The sequence below is a fragment of the Ursus maritimus genome, unplaced genomic scaffold (genome assembly GCF_017311325.1).
Source record: "Ursus maritimus isolate PB19 unplaced genomic scaffold, ASM1731132v1 scaffold_17, whole genome shotgun sequence".
Taxonomy (NCBI): Eukaryota; Metazoa; Chordata; class Mammalia; order Carnivora; family Ursidae; genus Ursus; species Ursus maritimus.
Genome location: NW_024424119.1, coordinates 23,409,634 through 23,432,152, shown reverse-complemented (window position 1 = coordinate 23,432,152; position 22,519 = coordinate 23,409,634). Strand labels below are relative to the sequence as shown.

The following is a 22,519-nucleotide window of genomic DNA, read 5'->3' as shown; positions in this document are numbered from 1 at the left end:
AGAGGGAGACAGACAGAGAGGTGGGGGGGGAGGGGCAGAGGGAGAGGAAGAGACAGAATCTTAAGCAGCCTCCACGCCCAGCACAGAGCTTAATCTCACAACCCTGAGATCATAACCTGAGCTGAGATCAAGAGTCAGAAGCTTAATGGACTGAGCTACCCAGGTGCCTATTTTTTTTTTTAAAGTAAACTCTACACCCAACATGCGGCTTGAACTCATGACCCCAAGAGTAAGAGACAGATGCTCTACCAGCTGAGCCAGTCAGGCACCCCCAAGTATCATTTATATAAACTTTCAGCACCCATGAGAGATCAGCCACCTACATGTACCTTATCTCCTTTAATCCTTACAACAACGCTGGTAAGGCAGGTGATACCTCCATTCCACCAAGTGGCAGTTATATGGCAGAGCTGGCATCTAGAATCAGGTCTCCTGCTTCCTGAATTCTGAGATACTCTCCATGAACAGTTCATCCACTGAACCACTGCTTCAAAGATGTAACAGATACTTGTGGGCTTCCTGCTGCGTTTGGGGCCCACTGGCCCTGTGCTAAATGGGTCTAGATAGAGGCATTTCCGTAGTTTTCCATTTCCTCCCTCCAGTTGCTGTTTCTTACTCCTGTACCTGCTGCCTTTCAAGGTAGACTGTCTGGGTCAGGACCAAAGGGTGACCCTGCTTTTCCCATGAAAACTAAGTGCCAGTTTCGTGATGTCACTTCTGAAATCTGTTGCTCTGGGGCTTGGGCTTGCTCTGGACAAAGAAGTTGTTGGAAGTCTGGCCTCCAAGCTGGAGGGGTGCCAAGGCAGAGAGGGCCAAACTAATGTTAACTATCAATGCACTTGCCTTAACACAGACTCAAGAATGCCTCCAGAGGGTTGCTGGGATAAGCCCTGGACTGTCTACACACTTTTGTGAATATTTAAACAGAAGTCCAGAGCTCAGAGACAGAGACAAGGAAAGCCTTTATAGCTGCTCCAGGCCTGGGAGAAAGCAACACAGGAAGGGTAAATCCACCTGTGACTCATTCTCAACCAAAGAGGAGTTAGAGCTACACTGGTCAGTACACAGAGGCCATGGTGTGAAACTGGCAGGAGGAGGAGCTTGCTCTATGTCCTCTACCATCATGGCATATATAGCTAAACTGTCACCAGACAGGCTCAGTGATATGGGATGAGAAACGCCCCTGGACTCTAGAAAATGGAATTCTGTAAATCACCCTGACCCCTTTTCTATGTCTAGAACTGATGGCATCAAGAACCCCTAAGATAGGGGCGCCTGGGTGGCATAGCGGTTAAGCATCTGCCTTTGGCTCAGGGCGTGATCCCGGCGTTGTGGGATCGAGCCCCACATCGGGCTCCTCTGCTGTGAGCCTGCTTCTTCCTCTCCCACTCACCCTGCTTGTGTTCCCTCTCTCGCTAGCTGTCTCTATCTCTGTCAAATAAATAAATAAAATCTTAAAAAAAAAAAAAAAAAGAACCCCTAAGATAAGTTCAATTAGATAGACCTATGAGAGTTTTTGGCAAAAGACTCAGATAAGATAGCTGGGTTTAACCCAACATGTGGGATTCTGGATATGTTTGGTATTTTGGACTGAGAAGTTCACTTGTGTCTTTCTGAAGACTGTGATCAGTTTGGATTAATCCAAAAAGTGAGGTGCAGCTGATGTTGCAGGTATTTTAAAGAGGAAGATGGATAATTGGGACAACTGAGGCTATGAGTAAGTGCCACTTTAGGCTAAAATTCTGGTTTGTTCAAATCAAGCCCAATGTTCCCCCGGCCCTCTAAGCAATTACAGTGATCTGGCCGTACTGAAACACTTTATACAGACAGAATAGGGGACAAGGGGATTTCTGACACACTCATGCTTTGGACGTATCAGTATAAGACAGTCTGTGAGGCTGTGTGTGAGTCCACCAGGCAGTTGGGAACAAGCACGATTTATCTGCTGGCAAACGAGTCTCCGTCACACCTAATCATTCTTTTATCTAAGTGCATCTTGATCTTCTTAGTCCTGGACATCAAAGTAGTCAATTACTGGTTCCTTGGCTATTTTCTGTAAATTACTGCTTGTAGGATTCCTGAAAAGCAAACAAAGAATGATCAATCTTTTCTTGTTTGGGGGAAACAGACTAATGTCTTCAGAAAGTTAAGGATCAACTGATTTACCATTTGCAAAGCTTTGATAAGACAGTGGGGCCCACGTGAGCTGGTAACTGTTGAAATCTGGTGATGGGCACACAGGGGTTCATTATATTAACACTACTGTCTCTACTCTAAAAGTTTTCCACAATAAAGTTTAATACAAAAACAAAGCAAACAAAGGGAAGAAAAGATAGCATGGCGTAAACAAGCCAAAGATCCCACATGGTTACGTGGAGGCGGTACTGGACAGAGCTGTGGAGTAACATGTGGAATACCCTCACATCTCCAAAACCACTGCCCACGTGGAGACGGAGCTGGGCTGACTAGAATCCAGGCCTTCTGCTCTCCAGGGCTGAAGCAGGCCGGTCCTGGGGAACTACACTAATCTAGGCAATCCTTGCCAAGGTTATGCCCAATGGGCAACACCTAGCTGTCCTGTCCAGTCCTCGGGAACACTGATTGCTAAGGCCATTATGGTGACCCTGTAAACTGCCCCTCCCTCCCAGAGGTTTCATATAAGAGGTTCCGGTACGGCTGCTGTGTGGAAGGCCAGAACAGCATTAGGGACCCTGCTGGGTTTCAGAGCAACTTTCAGCAATGCTGCCTCAGTCACAGTGAGGGAAACAGGGATGGTGCTCCTTCCCTGCTCCTGAGACTTGCTGCTTGCCAATGTGGTTTTCTTTTCTCTTTAAATCATGAATATATGTTTTTGTTGTAAAAATTATTCAAACCATATAGTAGGAGACAAGTCAAAACACAAAAATCTCCACCTTCACTGCAACCCCGGCCCACTACCTTTCGCCTCCAGATGAACTGTTGTGAACCATGTGATGTTCCTAAATCCTCTGGTGTGACAGACTGAATCCACTTTCCAGTGTCACCACCTACACCATGGAAGTTATGTCCAGTGACTTTTCCCCAGAGGGAAAGTGGGCATTACAAACATCAAACTTGGGACCCCTCTGGCATGAACAAATGTCTGACATTCCAGTCAAACCTTACTTATTTGAACAAAGTACCCCAAGGCCAGGCCTGAGAGGTTGCCAATGGCTGGTGGAGTCCTGGACAGTTCAGCCCCTGCTGGCTTCTCTGAATAGACAGGGGCCTTGAAAAGCAGCTGAAGGATCCTTACTTGTCTGTCTGATGTCTGTGATGAGGAATTGGTGGTGGAGGCCGTGACTGCATTTCCCTTTCAAGGACACCTGTCAGCGTGGTAGGAGGACAAATGGACTTCCCTCTGATAAAAGTCAGAACACAAAGTATTGAAAAGTGAGAATTGTTTGTGGAGACAGGCAGACCACTGGAAATCCAGTCATGACTTTCACTGTGCTGCTGCTCAGTCCTCTGATGTGACCCGTCTCCTCTCAGGCACAGTCACCTTCATTTAACCCTCGTCTTTCCACCCACCCCTGCCTGGGCCTGGTACCTGCTCCCTCTCGTCCCATACTCAAGTCTCTTCACTGATAAGGACTTACTCTGTCAGGTTCCGACAATGACCCTAGATCCTCCCTGTCACTTCCCAGGTCATGTTACAGCCTCTGTTTCCCCTAACAGGAAACACTGTTTATGAGGGATGCCCTGAATCAGAGTCCAGCATTTTTTGTTTTCATCATGCCAGGAGGACAAGGGAAGAAAGGACAGACAGATGTGATAGGCAGGCACTCAACCCAGGCTCTCAGGGTCTGTTCCCTGTGCCTGAGGAAATGCTGCCTCCAGTGTCGCTCATGAACGGGGCAGACAAGAGCCTTGCATGCCTTTAGGCATGTCTGTCCCGTGGACTGAAGCATGGACTTTGCTCTCTGGTTCAGACCTTCTGATCATGTCAGAAAGGCTAGCCAGCTAGGAGAGGAAGTAAGGCAAGCAAATGTGGATAGACCTTGCTTCCGAGGTCTAGCTTGCCGCAATGAGCAGTTCCTCCTGTGATGGCAAGATCAACCCACCTGACCGCAGTGACCACAACATTGCGCTTTGGCTCACTGTCATAGCTCACGCTCTCCAGGCCATACACTTGGGCCAGGTCGTGGATGATCCGGCGGTGGTCTCTGTTCATGGGAGGGAAGCAGTGGCTCTTCTTACTATTCTTTCCCTGTATTGAGGGAAAAGATGACTGACTGATAAAATCCTGAAAACAGAATATACTTACAAAGGTCCTTCCCACCACACCAAACATCTGGGTCAACAAAGGTGGCTGAGTTTTAGAGGCCTACAGCATATGGTATTTTCCTGGCTGCCAAGCAAGCCAAGGGGTTTGGGAGGATGAGGTCTAATGCACTTCCTTCATCTATTCTGTGAGCCACAACAGTAGCACCTGGCCAGGGTTAGGGCAAGGGGAAGTGAAAAGAAACTAAGTGGACAGTATAATGGTTCCTCCTGAGGGGCTGGTAACTGGGAAGTAAGTGATATACCCAAGAAATGACTAAATAAATTGAAGACATAAAACAAGACAATCTAATTTCTTACAAAAATATGTTCTATACTAAAAATCATGAGTGTGCAGGTACAGACACACTAGCAGGGAAATACACTTGCGCGGGTTTCCTTATTAGGAGAGGAACAAAGATTCCATCTTCTCCTTCATGTTAGTATCCTGGGAAGTGGGAACAGAAGGAAGGGAGGAAAGGCAGGGGCTAACGGAGATGGTGGGAAGGAAATCCACCTTCATTAGGTATGGAACTAATACAGGCATTTCATCCTCAGTCACGGTACCCACGGAACAAAGAGGGAGCTACCCTGGGGTTGGCTGCTTCTGACATTAAAGACTTTTTCCCTTAAAGCTACCTCCGGGACAAGGGCTTCATTCTCTTGAGGGAGTCTAAACCACAACTCTTCAGCTCTAGTCATTCAACTTTTGATCTTTACCCAAGGGTTTCTACCTTGCCTTGGGGGAAATAAAGAACCAATGTGCCCTATCATATAAGAGCCCCCCAGAGATCATGTCTTCCTAAGTGCCCCACAGTCATTCAGCTGTCACTACTGAATGCCCCCGGCCGTCCAGAGCTTCTTCACCCATTCTTAGTCACTGAGCTAAGATTTTTTATTTATGCTGAATTTGATCAAGGATATCTTTGCTGAACCAGGACAAGGCTTCTATGGATGTTATAATGGCTGGGCTTTTGGGGAAGATAAGGATCGTCAAGAAGTTATGAATTTTTCCTGTAACTACTCTACACTGATGGTGTTCCTGGGACTTGATTGGTGTTTTTTTTGTTTTTTTTTTTTTTAATCAAGCTGGCCTTAGAGACATGTCCAGTTGGGTGTTTTGACTTCAACCTTGTTCACGGCCTCCACAAGGGCTTCCATTTCTTTTTCAATGTCACTGACAAACTTTAAATCCTTCCTGAAATGAGAAATCACCACAGTTAATTTCATCTGTTCTTGCTCTTTGAGAATCCCTTCCACCCACGCTCTCTGCCCATAACCTGCAGACAATGAACACTGTGGGGAGAAAAATGGCAAAGGCCAGGAATTGTCAGATAACAAAAGACTGACTATGACTAACAAAGGAAGACAAAAAGAGAAAACAAGTATGAGAAAGGAGAAGATGGAAGGAGAAAGAGCTGTCTGGAGGGCCAGGAGGAAAATAAGAGCTGTTACTGCCCAAGTGAGGGCTCATGTCGGCAGCCACAGATCTCTCAGGTCAGGCTAGTCCAAGCCCTAGGGAGGCCCAAACGTCTACTACAGGGTCCATCCCGTCCCCACCCCAAACCCCATGCTCAATTCTTCAAGGGGACAACTGTGAGAAACCAAGAAAGGATTTTTATTAAACATCATATAATCTCTTGTAATAGATATACAAACTTTAACTGGCTCAATCACAGAGGAGTACATATTAGTTACTGCATCTTAAAAGACCAAACACTTTTATAAGCCACAATTAAGAAAGCTGGTAACAAGTTACATACATACCTGGCATCGTCTTTTAAACTGTCACTGAATTTCGACCCTGAAGAACGTACATTGAAAGGATCGGAATCCTCACTAATGTGAAATGCCTCTGCTAACCGCCTGAAAATAAGAGAGAAGTAAATAAAAGGACAGGAAGGGGAGGAAAACTTCTTATAGTAACACAGAGTACCCCCCATGTCCTAAATTCTTTATATATTAATGATGCCATTTCAGTAAACCCAATTATTAAGAAGGGAATAAGTACCTGGGACAAGATATGATTTTGTCTTCCTAGAAGAAAATAAACAAGACAAATCTGTATGGGTCTGAGTGAACCAAATGGGCTGACACTGGCAGCCTGGGTTATCTGGTGAAGAGAAGGGGGGTGGGGAATGAGAGCACTGGGAGTGGTCAGTGGGGGATGGAGGTCTCTGAGGTTTCACCTAAACATCAGATACACAAAGTAGACACATAAACATTAAAATCAGTATCACAGAAAATCTGGAAAATAAAGGGAAGAATTCCATTAACAACATAAGCACTATATTTTAGTACACATCCTTTAAGATTTTTTTCCCTTTAAGTAGTTGCAATGAGTGTATAAAACTTGGCATCTGGGGCACCTGGCTGGTTCAGTCAGTGGAACATGTGACTTGTGATCTCTGGGTTATAAGTTTGAGCCCCACGGTGGGTGTAGAGATTACTTAAAAATAAAATTTTAGGGGCGCCTGGTGGCTCAGTCGTTAAGCGTCTGCCTTTGGCTCAGGGCGTGATCTCAGAATCCTGGGATCGAGCCCCACATCAGGCTCCTCTGCTAGGAGCCTGCTTCTTCCTCTCCCACTTCCCCTGCTTGTGTTCCCTCTCTCACTGGCTGTCTCTCTAATAAATAAATAAAATCTTAATAAATAAATAAAATCTTAAACAAAACAAAACCAAAAAACCCAACTTGGCACCTTTTTTCACCTATCATTATATGATTGGCATTTCTCATTTTACTACTTGTTTTTCACATTTACTGTTTTAATAGCTGCATAATCTTCTAATTATGTATATACCAGAATTTACCTAAATATTGAGATTTTAAGTGACACAGTATCACTGGGCAAAAAACTTCTAAGGTTATTTCTCTGGAAAATATTTCCAGGTGTGGGATTACTGGTTGAGATGGCATGGATGCCAGACTCATGAGCAACACGGTCTGAGTTTTCCACAACTGCCCATTTGTGTTTTGACTGGCAGTGGATGAGTTTCATGGCACCCCAACACTCAGTTATGTCTTTCTTTTGTAAAGAGAAAAAAAATTCAGCTTAGCACTTAGTACAATTTTTGTTTACACTGAGATAGGGGTCTCTTGCAAGTTTAATGCCCGTAAGAATCTGGTTTAAGCTTAATTTTCAAATTTTCGAGAGAAATTTTCAAGAGAGATTTTTTGATGTTTTGATTAGTTGGTCACAAATTCAAATTTAAACACCAATAAAACATATCTGAGGGCTGAATTTGGCCTGCCAGTTTTTCATTTCTGCAACAGAATGTATGTTTGCAACGTTAGATGGTATTTTTTTAAGATTTAATTTTTTTTTTTTTTAAAGATTTTATTTATTTATTCGACAGAGATACAGACAGCCAGCGAGAGAGAGAACACAAGCAGGGGGAGTGGGAGAGGAAGAAGCAGGCTCATAGCGGAGGAGTCTGATGTGGGGCTCGATCCCATAACGCCGGGATCACGCCCTGAGCCGAAGGCAGACGCTTAACCGCTGTGCCACCCAGGCGCCCCTAAGATTTAATTTTTTAGGGCACCTGGATGGCTCAGATGATTAAGCATCTGCCTTTGGCTCAGGTCATGATCCCAGGGTCCTGGGATCAAGCTCCGCATCGGGCTCCCTGCTTCTCCCTCTACCCTGGCCTCTGTCTGTCTCTCATGAATGAATAAATAAAATTTCAAAAAAAAAATTTTAATTTTTTAATTTTTATTTTTTAAAAGATTTTATTTATTTATTTGACAGAGAGAGAGGGAGACAAGCAGGGACTGGCAGGCAGAGGAAGAGGGAGAAGCAGGCTCCCCACCCCCCCGCCAAAGAAAGAGACCGACATAGGGCTCAATCCCAGGACTCTAGGATCACGACCTGAGCTGAAGGCAGACGTTTAACTGCCTGACCCACCCAGACGCCCCTAAGATTTTTAATTTTTAAAAAGGCAGACGCTTAACACTGAGCCAACCAGGTGCCCCGAGAGAGCCAGTTCTAATCAGTAACTAAATTTACTGAGGCTAACTAATAACTAATTTAATCCTCACAACAACTGTGGGAGGCATACATGGTCACCATTTCCACAGATTTTTATGAACATTAAAGCTTCAAAAGAATATGGACTTGCCGAATGTCACATAGCTAAGTGATCTGTGAAGGCAGGATTCAAATCCAGGTAATCTGACTCTAGTCTACTATATAATACTGTCTCTCAACTACACAAAGGTGCACTTCCATGCTTTAGAGGCCTCCTGTGTATTCACTACAGCATTTCTGAATACTCATGGCTCGGTTCACATTTTGCAGCTCAGAACACTGTGACTGATGGTTCTTAAAGGTCAAGAGTTTTGAACAGCAGTTATTATAGTTATCATAAGGGTCAAGCCAAGGGAAATTTGGGCAGTGCTATTATTTATCCCCTTAAAGCCACTTAAAGAGGTACTGTTAACAATAGTGGAAAGGCAAATTTCAAGATAAAATAGGACTATACTTTGTTTGCATTTGTCTGTTTTTGTTTAGCTATTTATCTTGAGAAATTTTCAAAGTGACAAAAATATAATGATAAAACCACTGTAAATTCAAAATATTGTTAAGTCAAAGATGCATTTAATATATCTAACCTACCAAACATCATAGCTTGGCCTGGTCTACCTTAAATGTGCTCAGAACACTTACCTTAGTAAGCTGGGCAAAATCATCTTACACAAAGCTCATTTTATTTTTTAAGATTTTATTTATTTGAGAGAGTGTGTGTGTGTGCACATGCACATGTGAGAGTGGGGGGGGGCAGAGGGAGAGAATCTGAAGCAGATGCCCCGCTGAGCGCAGAGCCTGACACGGGGCTCGATCAAATGACCCTATGATCATGACCTGGGCTGAAACCAAGAGTCGGACGCTCAACTGACTGAGGCACCCAGGCGCCCCACAAAGCCTATTTTATAATTAAGTGTTGAACATCCCATGTAATTTACTGAACACTGTACTGAAAGTGAAAAACAGAATGGCTGTATGAGTACAGAATGGTTAAGTGTATGGGTCGTTTACGCTTATGACTGCATGGCTGACTGGGAGCTGTAGGTCGCTGTCACTGCCCAGTATCAAAAGAGAACACTGGACTGCATATTGCTACCCCGAGAAAAGATCAAAATTCAAAATTTGAGGTATGGTTTCTACTGAATGTGTATTGCTTTTACACCATTGTGAAGTTGAAAAATTGTAAGTCAAATCACTGTAAGTTGGGGACTGTCTGTATACCAGTTCACTTAAGTTCTCCAATTGTTAACATTTAGAGGGCTATACCTTTTAATCAATCTCTGTTAGAATCAGGAAGTCTGCGGGTCACTGAATAAATGCCCCTTAATCTAATAAAGAGTATCTTCAAATAACTAACAGGAAACATCATATTTAATGGTGAAATAGTCAAAGCTGTCTGATGTCAGGAATGTCTATCATCACCACCTTCTATCCAACACTGTAGTGGAGGCTCTAGCAATAAGGCAAGAAAAAGAAAAAAGTTAAGAATTGTAAAGAAATGAAACTATTATTGGAAGAGGGCATGAAATAGTAAGTGAATTTAGCAAGGCTGCGAATACAGGTCAACAAACATCAATTCTATTTCTATATACCAGCAACAGGGCAATTAGAAAATTATTTTTTTAAAAATTAGATTTAAAAGTGATACAGGAAGGGGGGAGTAGCTGAGCAAAAAGAAAAAAAAAGTGACACAGGAAAAATAACCATTTAAAAAAGTGTCAAAAAACATCAAATATAGCAAGGAACAAATCTACTGAAAGATGTACAAAATCTGTATACAGAAAACTATAAAGTATTATTGAGAGAAATCAAAGAAGACAGGAATAAATGGAAGGATATACCTTGCTCATGGATGAAGAGACTTAATGTTATAAAAATGTCAAACCTCCCCCACTTGATCTATAAATTAAATACCAATTCAATAAAAATCTTAGTAGGTTTTGGGGCAGATACTGATAAGCTAACTCTAAAGTTTAAATGGAAATGCAAATGCTCAAGAATAGCCAAGTTAATCTTGAAGAACAACCATGCTGGAAGAGATATACTATCAGATATTAAGAACTTTATTGTTATAGGGGCGCCTGGGTGGCCCAGCGGTTAAGCGTCTGCCTTCGGCTCAGGGCGTGATCCCAGCGTACTGGGTTCGAGCCCCACATCAGGCTCCTCTGCTATGAGCCTGCTTCTTCCTCTCCCACTCCCCCTGCTTGTGCTCCCTCTCTCGCTGGCTGTCTCTCTCTCTGTCAAATAAATAAATAAAATCTTAAAAAAAAAAAAAAAAGTTGCCTTTAAAAAAAAAAAAAGAACTTTATTGTTATAAAGGTACAACAATTAAGAGTGTGATACTAGTGTGGTGGAAGACAAGCAGCTCAGAAATAGATTCACACACGATATGAATACTTGATTTAAGACAAATGGCATTGGAAAGACTGAGAAAAGGACATCTTGATAACAGTACTGGTTACATGAATATTCATATGGAAAAAAACTGAACTGTGAACTCTCCTTAAACCAAGCTCAACTGTAGATCTAAACGTGACAAGTAATACGTGATACAGCTTCTAGACAATAACAGTGTATCATCATGACCTCAGGATAGACAAATACTTCTTAAAACAAGACATAAAAACCACTAGTCACTAAGGAAAAGACAGATAAACTGGACTACATTAAAATTAGAAACTTCTGCTTATCAAAAGATACCATTAAGAGAGTGAAAACTGAAAGCACGAAGTGCAGGAAAATATAATATATAAAACCAACAAAGGATTCACACCCAAAATGTATAAAGAAATTCTACTAATCAATATGAAAAAGACAACACAATCAGAAAATAAGCAAGAGTTTGAGTAGGCACTTCACAAAAAGGGGATATCCAAGTTGCCAATAAACATATAAAAAAGTCGACTTCACTAGTCATCAGGGAAATATAAACTAAAAGCTCAGTGACATCCAGGTATACATTTACAAGAACAGATTACAATAAAAAAGACCGACAATTCTAAGCACTAATAAAATTGGGAACTATTACCCTGGTGGTGGGAGTATAATGTGACACAACCATTTTGGATACCATTGCGTAGAGCCGACTAAAGCTGAACATATGAATAACCTATTAATCGGTAATTCTACTCCTAAGTTTGTAACTAACAGAAACGAGTATGTACATACAGCAAAGCAAATATACAGATGTTCTTAACAGAGCATTATTTGTAACAGCCCGATACAGATAACCACACACATACCTATTAATGGTAGAATGATAAATAAATATCTTAATACAATAAAATATCATGCAGCAATGCAAATGAACAAAGTATTGCTACATGCAACAAGAAGAATATCACAAATGTAATGAACGAAGGCAGACAAAAATAATGCAAACTATAAGATTTCATCATTTATATAAAGTTCAAAAACAGACAAAACTAAAGTGTTAGAAGTCAGGATAGGCATTTTATCTTTGTGGAGTATACATAAGTGTTCTGGCAATTTCCTATTTCTTGACCTGGGTGCTGATTACACCACTGTATTTACATTGTGATGACTCACTGATCTGTACCCTTCTGATCTTTCTATATGTATGTTAATACTTCAACATAAAAGGTCATTAAAAAAATTTTAAGCTTCTTATCTCCATTGGAATCAGGAAGTCTGCCAGTCAGTGAATAAGTATGCTATGGCATGTGATGTTTATACCATGCCCCAAACCAACAAGCTCATGTTTCAGAAATATGCTGAAATCACCTAAGTGGTTTATCCTTAGACATTTCAATTCCTGATGATCGAATTTCTCTTAATCTCCAACAGCAGCAAAAGACTCAGAGCAGGTGCTGTGTGAACGCCTCCTCCCTATTAATTACACAGAGCTCAAGAACAAGGAGATAAAAAGCAGTTGAAATGACTTACTTTTTCCTTTCCAAGGCTAAACATTCCTCATCACACTCCAGCCTTGAGAAACAAATGAAAAAGATAAAGTCAGGGCATAGATTTTCACAGTTCCTACCCAGCAACAAGTTCTTTGTCAACCTGGAAACAGAGTAAACTCTGGCCAAAACATGATTGCATGAGGTCCCTCTCAAGGTCAGGTGGGCAGGCCTCTGGGTTATGGGAATCTAGGAGTCTTCAGAAGGGCCTCAAATTGTCCCCAAAACGCTCCCACAGTTGGGATGCGGGGGTGGCTCAGTTCATTAAGCATCTGCCTTCGGCTCAGGTCATGATCCCAGGGTTTTGGGATCAAGTCCTGCATTGGGCTCCCTGCTCAGTGGGAAGCCTGCTTCTCCCTCTGCCTGCTGCTCTCCTTGCCTGTGTGTACACGCGTGCTCTGACAAATAAATAAATAAAATCATAAAAAAAAAAAATCAGTTCTAAGAAGTCCACTAGATCAGTGTTCAAAAAACACAAAACGAAACAAAACAACATGCTCCCAATGGCACTCTGGCAGCCCCACGTCCCTCTCTTGACATAGCTGGTTCTCTGTGGGTTGGGCTGGACACATCTAGGTCTCTGCTCCATCTGGCTACTGTTTGAAGAGAGGCCTGGAAAAGCTATATCCTAAGTAAGATTCGTGGGATTGGAGTGAGTGTGGTCTCTTAACATCAATGTCTGTTGGAGTACCGACTGTGTGTGCAAGGTTTCACTGTGGGAGATTGAGACAAATGAATGGTTCCTGCCCTCTGGAAATTAACTCTAACAGACACAGATTTTAAAAATTACCTGGCTTGGTGAATTTCCTTCTTAGTAATTAACTTGCTGATTTCCACTGAATCTCCAAGCTGCATGTCTGTTATTTTAGAGGCCATGGAAATAGCAGCTATTCTGAAGTATAAAAAAGAAAGGAAGAAAAGGCATTGCAGTTTCCCAGGAATGTCCTAATACTAGGTATACAGAAGGCTTCTTTCAAGTCGAATCTACCACTGGACAATTCGTGGGCCTCAGACACCCATCTATTATGAACTACCCACACATTTATGTCCTATCTCCTCAATTAGATTCTAAGTAGTTCCATTAGAAGCAATGAGATAGTCTATTCAAACCCCGTTGAATATCCAGGCCAATGCCTGGCATTTAGTCAGTATTCAAACCCACTGATGTCAAAGCCACTCTGATGTCTTCATACTCCCCAAATCCTATCTCCATGACACATCTCTGCATGTAATCAGAGATACACACAACCATCCATCCCTAACACCTTCACCTCCTTACTGAGATCCCTTTCTGGCCACCCAGTCCCAGGATTTCAGGAGGCTGCAAAGACAGTTCACAACAGTCAGAAACCTCCACTACAGAGGAGGAGCACAGGACTTGGTCCTGGCTATGCCACCACAAGTGGTGGGATTTTAAAGCAATTCATACAACTTCGGGATATCATCCCTTCTGATCTCATGCTGTAATAAGACCAGAAGGGAGAGAGAGGGAAAGAAAGAGGAGGAAAAATAAAAAGGTCATTTTACAAATGAAAGTTAAGGAAGGAAAGGGACACAAAGCAGTACTTTTTCTCTAAACCAGAAAAACTAGATTCAGGAAAATTTATTTTAAAAAACTTTCCAGGGGCACTTGGGTGGATCACTCTGTTAAGTGTCTGATTCTTGATTTCAGCTCAGGCCGTTATCTCAGGGTCATGGGTTTGAGCCCTGTGTCTGGCTCTGCACTCAGTGGGGAGTCTGCTTAAGATTCTCTCTCCATCCGCCCTTCCCACGACTCCCAGCTTGCACACTTTTTTAAAAAAAAGATATTTATTTATTTATTTGAGAGCGAGAGAGAGCACAAGCGGGAGGGAGAAAGAATCTGAAGCAGACTCCTCGCTGAGTGCAGAGCCTGAAGCGGGGCTCTATTCCATGACCACAAGATCATGACCTGAGACAAAACCAAGAGTTAGATGCTTAACCAACTGAGCCACCCAGGAGCCCCTACACAAGCTCTTTCTAAAAAAAAAAAGAAAAAAACTTTCCAAACTTGACAAAAGTTGCAAGGATTCAACAATAAACACATGTAAACACATGTGTACCCTCTGTGTACTGAGATCCACCACTGTTAACATTTAAGTAGCACTAACCTTTGATAAGTACTTGATGCCTCAGAGCAAATCATCATCTCTTTTCTTCGTCCACATTCACACTGCAGCTCTATCTGAAATAAGATTAACATGGAGTGACTTTTAGCACATGGAAACCATGTGAATAGGCAGGTTTCACTTTTAAAGCTGCTCTCAAATCAAACCATGGCGGAGGATACAGACAGTGAGTGGCTACCCTTCAGGATGGAGGAAGCTAACCATACACGCAAACTGACAATGTGGCAGTTGACACGCTAGGAGGGAACCGTTCACTCTACGGTGACACTTTCTGGGAACTACTCGTGTCCTTAACCCTACCTGAAAGGGCAGGCCTAAAGTTTTTACCACTGAACCTGGCCAGGACCATCCAAAGCCTAATCAAGTTCGCCTCATGCATCTGCTTTCATCTCCTCAGGGAGACTTTGCCTAGATCCCCCCTCAGACCAGGCTGTCTCCCACTCACATGCTCTCACAGCACCCTCTACAAAGGTGTAACTTCTTGTTCACCGCAGTCGTAATTCATTACCTGAGTGAGTAGTCAATATCTGTCCCGTCTAAATGAAGGGACCATGTGTCTCCTATTCACTGGTACAGCCCCAGCACCTAGCAAAACATCTTGCACAAAACACTTATATATTTGTTGAATAAACAGAGCAGGCAATCTAAGTCTCTCTTGAGAAACTGCTCTAAGGGAGAGAGACAGAGCCTGTGGGTCAGGTGGCAGTGGGTACCTCCTGAACTAAAAGGCCATTTCAAGCTGGGCAGACAGAAATCTGTATAATTTACTCCACCCTTCTCTTGCTAACTTATTGGTTCCTTGCAACCAATGACCTCTGGTTAGAATGTGTGCCCAAGCGCCTCTGCAGGCAGCTCTGGACTCATGAGCAGCCCCAGAACCACAGTCAATGCCCTATCTGGAGCCAGGAATACGCACCTTGGCTTTACAAGCAGTCATGGGGCAGGGTGAGCTGGGGTGGCAGGGCGCCATACACGGATGGCCACAGTCAGCTCTGGGGGTGGTGCAGGGCTGCTTGCAGGCCTCATCCACAAGACACTCTCCTTTGTGACAAAGTCTCTGACACTTGTGCATCCCACACGATAGCGTGGCACTGCAGGGTAATCCGCAAGAGATATCAGCCAGGTGACAGGGGATGTTGCTTCGTAACTAGGAGAGACAGAAGTAGCCAGATTCTTATCTCCATGTGGGATCTGGGATGGGTTTTAACTTCATATTTAAGCTGAATTTTCAAAAAGTTACTTTTATCTGAAAAAAATTCGGCTGATCTTTAAAATCTGAAAGGTTAGCTTGAAAATGAACAAATCTCAACCTTATTTAATAATACTTGTTATGATACAAAAGAATTTGCACTAACAAGCACATGAAACCAGATAACTAGGGAGTATTTGAAAATGCTATGACCAACCAAGAGGATCAGATCATCTACCCCCCGCCCCCTTTGCAAACAGCTAGGGCACTGAGTTGACACATGAACCCTGTGGGCTGGGGACACCCCTGACCCATGGTTTCAAGACTGCTGGCAAGGCTATTTTACATAAATAATTAAATAATCAACTCTCCTCACATCTCCTGACTCATGGTCTCCTTAGCTTTAAGCAGCTCTGTCATTTAAAAAATTAAGAGGCAACAGGCCATGAAACCCCAAACTCATTTTTTTTTTTAAATCACCTTCTTCCAGGAAAAAGATGCTGGAATTTTATTTCTGTGGGACCGAAGGTTACTCATTTATTCACTCGAATTCTTTCAAGAACCCTCAAAAGGAGGAATATACTTTGACTCTAGTGACACATAACTTTTACTCTTGAAGAGGCTTCCAAATTCTAGGACGTACATACTTCTAACTGCTTTAGAATCACTTTAGAAGTACTTTGGTAGAATGTAGTTCCCAATCACTAAAAACTTACACTACTGCCAGGGTCCGGAGATAATTTTTGCACACGCTGTATCCTCTATTGTCCCCTCCCCTCATTACTTGCCTACCTTTTCACTAACCTTTAGGAGGTTACATCCTCTACAAACACTTTCCTTGGGTGTGGGCTCCTTTCCATCCTCCTCAGTACTTTGTACTTCCCCTGCCACTGCACTTATAATTGACTGTTTACGCGCCTGCCTTCCGCCCCAAAATGAAGGCTCCATGAGAGCAGCAGTCACACCTGCCTTGTTCTCTTCTGAATCACTCAAACCAGGCCTGTTACATCTAGCACACAGTAGGTATGCAGTAAATATTTGTCGCATGAAGTCTAAATAAGCCATCAACACAAAGATAATAAATGGATGTCTTAGAATAGTTACTCTCAGAGGAAGACAGATTTATAGAGGAAAAATAAATACTAATAAGGACTATGGCTTGAGAACCACTCAAGGAAATAAGGGGAGAAAATATGTCCATCAAGATAAAGATACTGAAAGCATCTTTGTCATAGATGTCAAGAGTTTCCAAAAATCTTGGCTAACATGTTATGAAGTAAAAAGAAAGTTACAAAATAGTATTATCTTTTTTCTTTTTTTTTTTTTTAAGTAGGCTCCACGGTGGGCATGGGCTTGAACTCACAACCCTGAGATCAAGACCTGAGCTGAGATCAAGAGTTGGACACTTAACAGACTGAGCCACCCAGGTGCCCCATAAAAATAATATAAATAGATATGAGAAAGTGTGTGCCTGATAATCTATGCATAAAGATGTTAAGAGTGTTTCTTTCTGGATTGCAGAACTGTACATTCTTAATTGTCCATAATGAATATGCATTTTTTAAAATAAAGAATTTTTTTAAAGGTGCTTCCAAGGGTCTATAGTCAATGGTGCCAAATAAGCTTATAAGTTAGGAATGAGGATGAAAAGTCCTTCATGGTAGTGGCACCGTGGAGGTGTAGATGAGCCTGGAAGAAGGTGTTTTGATCCAGTGGCCAGGACAGGAAGCTGCACAGGGCGTAGAGGAAGGAACAGTGGCAGCTGGTGGTGAGACCACCTCCATCTTGGGATGCTCTCACTGTAACACCTTTACCCAGGCTAGCAACCTCTCCTATTCTGGTTAACCTAAAAATTGTCTCTGAACACAGCCTATGTTCTCAAGTCTCAAGGCCAACTGACTTTCACTTGATTGCAACCAGAGTAAAAATGACAGCAAAAGAGGCTCAAAATACTACCCATTTGAAGAGTTCATTTATGTGACATTCTGGAAAAGGCAAAACTACTGGGACAGACAATAGATCACTGGTCGCCAGGGCCTGGAGATAGGCGGCGAAATAAACATAGAGACACAAAGGAATATTTGGGGGTGAATGAACTATTCTACATCTTGACCATGTTTGGTGATTACGTGACTGCATGAATGTTTTGTCAAAATTCAAGAACCTGTACACTTAAAGGGATAAATCTTATTTTATTTTTTTTAGATGTATTTATTTTAGAAAGAGAGAGCATGTGAGCAAGGGGAGGGGCAGTGGAAGGGGGAGGGAAAGGGAGAAAGAGAGACATAGAGAAGCAGACTCCCTATTGAGCGCAGAACCTGATGCGGGGCTGGATCTCATGACCCTGAGATCATGACCCGAACTGAAATCAAGAGTTGGACGCTCAACCAACTGAACCACCCAGGTGCCCCGGACTCTTCTATTTCTTCTATCAGCATTTAGCCACAGTGTGGTGGTGGGTAGATTTTGTTTTATGCAAATTATATCTTAATTAAAAGAAAAGAAAAAAGTGGCAACAGCAAACTTTGGCTTCTTGGAGTATATTTTTACTTTGAGAAACAATAAGACTAACAATTCCAAAAGTAATTCAATCATAAATCTCTAGCTGGAACAATGAACACTTGAGAGCGAAAACTTACCTCGTGTTTCCCCATGCACCATTTCTGAGTTAGGAAAGTACAAGGGGGACACTTCTCTTCACTATGACAAGAATGATACACTGCCAAAAGAGAAAGGAAATTAGGAATTATGTTTAGGAATAATGTTTAAATAAAGCCACATAAACTGGGGTGCCTAGGTGGCTCAGTCGGTTAAGCATCTGACTTCGGCTTAGGTCATGATCCCAGGGTCCTAGGGTTGAGCCCCACGTCAAGCTCCCTGCTCGGTGGGGAGTCTGCTCTTCCCCTCTGCTTGTGCTCTCTCTCAAATAAATAAATCTTTAAAAAAATAATAAAGCCACACAAACTGTTATATATGTTATAATGACATATACCATGGAACTTTAAAAGTTTAGAAGCTAGGAGTACTTTTTATTTTATTTTTTTAAAGATTTTATTTATTTGAGAGAGACAGAGAACGAGAGACACAGCACAAGAGCAGACGGGGAGGGGCAGAGGAAGAAGGAGATACCCGCTGAGCAGGGAGCCCGCTATGGGCCCCACCTCAGGACCCTGGGATCATGACCTGAGCCGAAGGCAGACACTTAACCAACTGAGCCACCCGGGCGACCCTGGGAGTACTTTTAAAATGGAAAATAGGAAAGTAAAAAGTAGGTGGCTTTATACTAAAGTGTTGAAGGATGAGCATGAGTGAGAAAAAGAAACCCCACTGAGGCAGGACAGACACATGAACAGAAAAGCAGAGAAGGAGGCAATTTTTCCATTCATCTCCTTGCGGCACAGCCCCTGGTCTGTCCATTCTACTCAATCGTTCTTTTGGCCCTACCTTACACAGCAACTGCTAACTTTTGCTTAGCTATCTTTGCTACTCATTCCATCTGACATGCTCCCTTGATTCCTTTCAATTTCCTTGCTGCCTGTAAGAGATGGTTCATCTGAACTTATCTCCTACCACAAAGCCTTCCTTGGCTGACCGTTCCTGACCTTGAGCTCTCTTAAACTCCCCGATCTCTGAGCTCTTTTGCAGATGGCTTGCTACCATGTTATCTGGCCCTTCTTCAAGTAATGGTTGGTTGTGTCATGTGCATATGACTACCACCCTCTTCCTCTTGGGAAGAACATAAGAATCTCTAGGTCATGGGTTACTTTTTCTTCCTTTCAATCTCCCTGTGTCTGATACCATGCTGGATATACAACTAACACTCAAGACAAGTTAAATGAATGCTGAACAAAAGCAGGCTAAAACAACACACCTCATAAATGGTTAAGTTCTCAACTATGGACATTAACTACCAGGATGTGGACTTCATCTGTAACATCTGCAAGTGAGTGTGAAGGAGGAAGTGGGTGAGTATTGGCTTGGGCACTTAATTAATGCTGGTGTGGACACTGAAGTACAGGCTTGCGGACTAAGCTGGGAGGGCCATCCTAAGGTCTCCAGGAAAGGAGGGACTTCTTACTTCATGAGGAATTTACTTAATTCTGTTTTACTCTATTAACTTAAAAAACTGAGAAAGGGCTGTCTGTCAGTCTGATTCATATGGCCAGACTTATTAAGTGCCACGCCTGGTGACTTGAGTTATTTCAGGTTTACCTCTGGGACTTGGTAAAATGAAATGATGAGCCTAATATGGTTCTAGAGGAAAGCCAGTAACTAGACTGGACAGAATATGGGTGATGTTAAGTAGCTACTGGCCTGCTGTCTACAGCAGTTTATGTGGGAAGAATTGGAAACAACAGACTTGTCCAGCAACATGATACTAAGTTATGACCCATCCATGTAACAGCACACATTAACTATTAAAAATCTATACTGTAGAGGGGCACCTGGGTGGCACAGCTGGTTGAGTGCCAACTCTTGGTTTCAGCTCAGGTTGTGATCTCAGGATCGTGAGTTTGAGCCCTGCATCGGGCTCCACACTCAGCAGGGAGTCTGCTTGAGATTCTCTCTTCCTCTGCCGCTCCTACTCGTGAGTTCTCTCTCTTAAATAAATAAATCTTTAAAAAAAAACTACATTGTAGAAAAATATTCATTGATAAGAAGAGAGATTCAAAATACAATAATAAGAGGGAAAAATCTAGTTAAAATAAATTCAGTAGGATCACACTTTTATTTTACGCAAAAGAAAAAAATGCAAATATACATTTTTGCCCATGGAAAAAAAGCCCTGAAAAATATATACTAAGGTGTAATTCCTACAAGGTGACATAATGGACAACTTAATTTCAATCTTCTGACTTTACTGACTTTATCTCACTTTCTTTCTTTTTATACAATAAATATATATTACTTCTATAAAAACAGCATAGCAAAAAACAAGATACCTTCAATTTTGCAAGAAAATGCTCAACCTTAAAATATACATCCGAATTGTAGGCAATAAGAAAAGAAGAAAAGTCCCCGAAAGATAAGACCAGCTGGAGATTCTCCCAGCCTTTCGGGTGTGTGTGACATCCAGAGTACAGATGGAGGGCACTGTGATTCCCCGCTGTGGCCCAGATCACAGACCCACCTTCACAGAAGCAGCCCCCAAGAATAGGCAACAAGGGGTGCCAATCACAACATGACTACAGAGCACTGAAGACTGTCAAGCAACATCCGAAATGACACAGTGTGAGCAGCCCGAGACGTGTGGAGGAAGGAGCTGGGACCCACCTGGATGGTCACATTCATGGACTCTGGCGCAGGTCTGGGTACACTCGGGGGGTCTGGTACCACAGGGAACTGGCGGGTAGATCACTGACGCACCACAGTGGCAGGTTAGTTCATCAAAACCTGACGGACAGGCAGGTGAAACAAAACAACCTTTCTGAATTTGGGATGTGCACACACATATTTACACAGACACAGACCACACACTTTTTTTTTTTGGGGGGGCTGCTTTTTTCACAAAAGGCTTTTCTGTTATTAAAGTTGAGCTGGTGGCAAAGGAGCAGAAAGGTATGCTACTTGCAACAAACTCTAAGTTCATGAATAACCCAGGACACTTTTACATGTATTCTATGGACAACCGATCTATAGACCATCTCTTTTGAGAGAAGAGGAGACTTCCACTAAAGATACGGCTTTTTTTTTCAAATTCTTTTGGTTAGAAAAATAGATAATGAAAGCCACAGATAATTAACAAACATAAAAACATACATTCGAATATCAATCTCAGAGAGCCACTGAAGCCATTCAAAAATTGGAAAGATTTTATTTATTTACATGAGAGAAAGAGAGAGAGAGCATGTGCATGAGCAGTGGGGAGGAGCAGTGGGAGAGGGAGAAGCAGGTTCCCTGCTGAGCAGGGAGCCTGACGCGGGATTTGATCCCACGACCACAGGATCACGACCTGAACTAAAGGCAAAGGCTTAACCGACTGAGCCAACCAGGTGCCCCCCACCAAATTCTTCAGATATAATCAGCACCTATCAATATGAAGCTGAAACAAAGCACGGAGCTGCATCCGAGTTCATCACGCACAGTTCTCAAGCTAAATCAAAATGATGACTCACACTGGAAAGCTCTAACAAGCAGTCCACCTCAAGAGCTCTCCTAACTCCTAACCAAGGGGAGACAGTTCTCCAGCTCTTGAGTCTTGGTAGAGGGTAGAGGCCAGGCCTTTAGCTGTGGTTCTCAACTAGGTCACTAAGAGTCAGGAAGCCCAGGGCTCTCAATATTCTTCCACCCACTGCTCTTCTCCAGTTAGTACTCTTTCCACCAAACCTTTCAGAGGCTACACAACGTGGCAGAAAGAGTCCTATAAATACAGTCAGGAGACTTAGGCTTCGAGTCTTGGACCTACTACTTACTTGCTAAGTTAACTGTGGGCTGGTGATTTAGCCCTTCTGAGCTTTCTATTGGTGAGGGGGGATACCAAACTTTGGCCTATCCATTCAACAAGCTTATTATGAGAAACAGCTAGGTAAAGGGAAAGGGGCTCTGTAAGTTGTTTTCATGGAATCCATGCATGTGATTTATTTGTTTATTTATTTTTAAAAGATTATTTGAGAGAGAGAGAGAGAGAGAGAGAGAGAGAGAGAGAACAAGCGGGGGGGAGGAGCAGATTCTCCGCTAAGCAGGGAGCCCGATGCAGGGCTCAATCCCAGGACCCTGAGATCATGACCTGAGCTGAAGGCAGATGCTTAACCAAGTGAGCCATCCAGGTGCCCCCATGTGTGTGATTTATATCAAAGCACTCACTCAACTCATATTTTGAAATGAGGTAGGCCTAGCATTCTAGCAAAGACATTTTGGGAAATCTTGATCTAAGCCAATCTTTTAATGCAGCAGTTCTCAAAGTGTGCTCTGTTGACCCCTAAGGGTCCCTGAGATCCTTTCGGGTAAGGCCAA

At 42.7% G+C, this 22,519-nt stretch overlaps 1 protein-coding gene across 2 annotated transcripts in view; it reads right to left on the bottom strand.

The window, feature by feature from the left end:
* Positions 1-1,800: 1,800 nt before the first annotated feature.
* The window catches only part of NFX1 (nuclear transcription factor, X-box binding 1), a 73,141-nt gene continuing 52,422 nt past the window's right edge, over positions 1,801-22,519 (bottom strand). For both annotated transcript variants that reach the window (XM_008695112.2, XM_008695113.2), the window contains exons 14-24: positions 20,840-20,959; positions 18,205-18,284; positions 15,293-15,523; positions 14,359-14,432; positions 13,020-13,121; positions 12,213-12,254; positions 6,049-6,147; positions 5,413-5,479; positions 4,083-4,228; positions 3,275-3,379; positions 1,801-2,078 (exon numbers count right to left, since the gene is read on the bottom strand). In XM_008695112.2, coding sequence (XP_008693334.2) covers positions 2,006-2,078; positions 3,275-3,379; positions 4,083-4,228; positions 5,413-5,479; positions 6,049-6,147; positions 12,213-12,254; positions 13,020-13,121; positions 14,359-14,432; positions 15,293-15,523; positions 18,205-18,284; positions 20,840-20,959 — 1,139 coding nt within the window. In that variant the 3' untranslated portion in view covers positions 1,801-2,005. The remainder of the gene's footprint in view (positions 2,079-3,274; positions 3,380-4,082; positions 4,229-5,412; positions 5,480-6,048; positions 6,148-12,212; positions 12,255-13,019; positions 13,122-14,358; positions 14,433-15,292; positions 15,524-18,204; positions 18,285-20,839; positions 20,960-22,519) is intronic.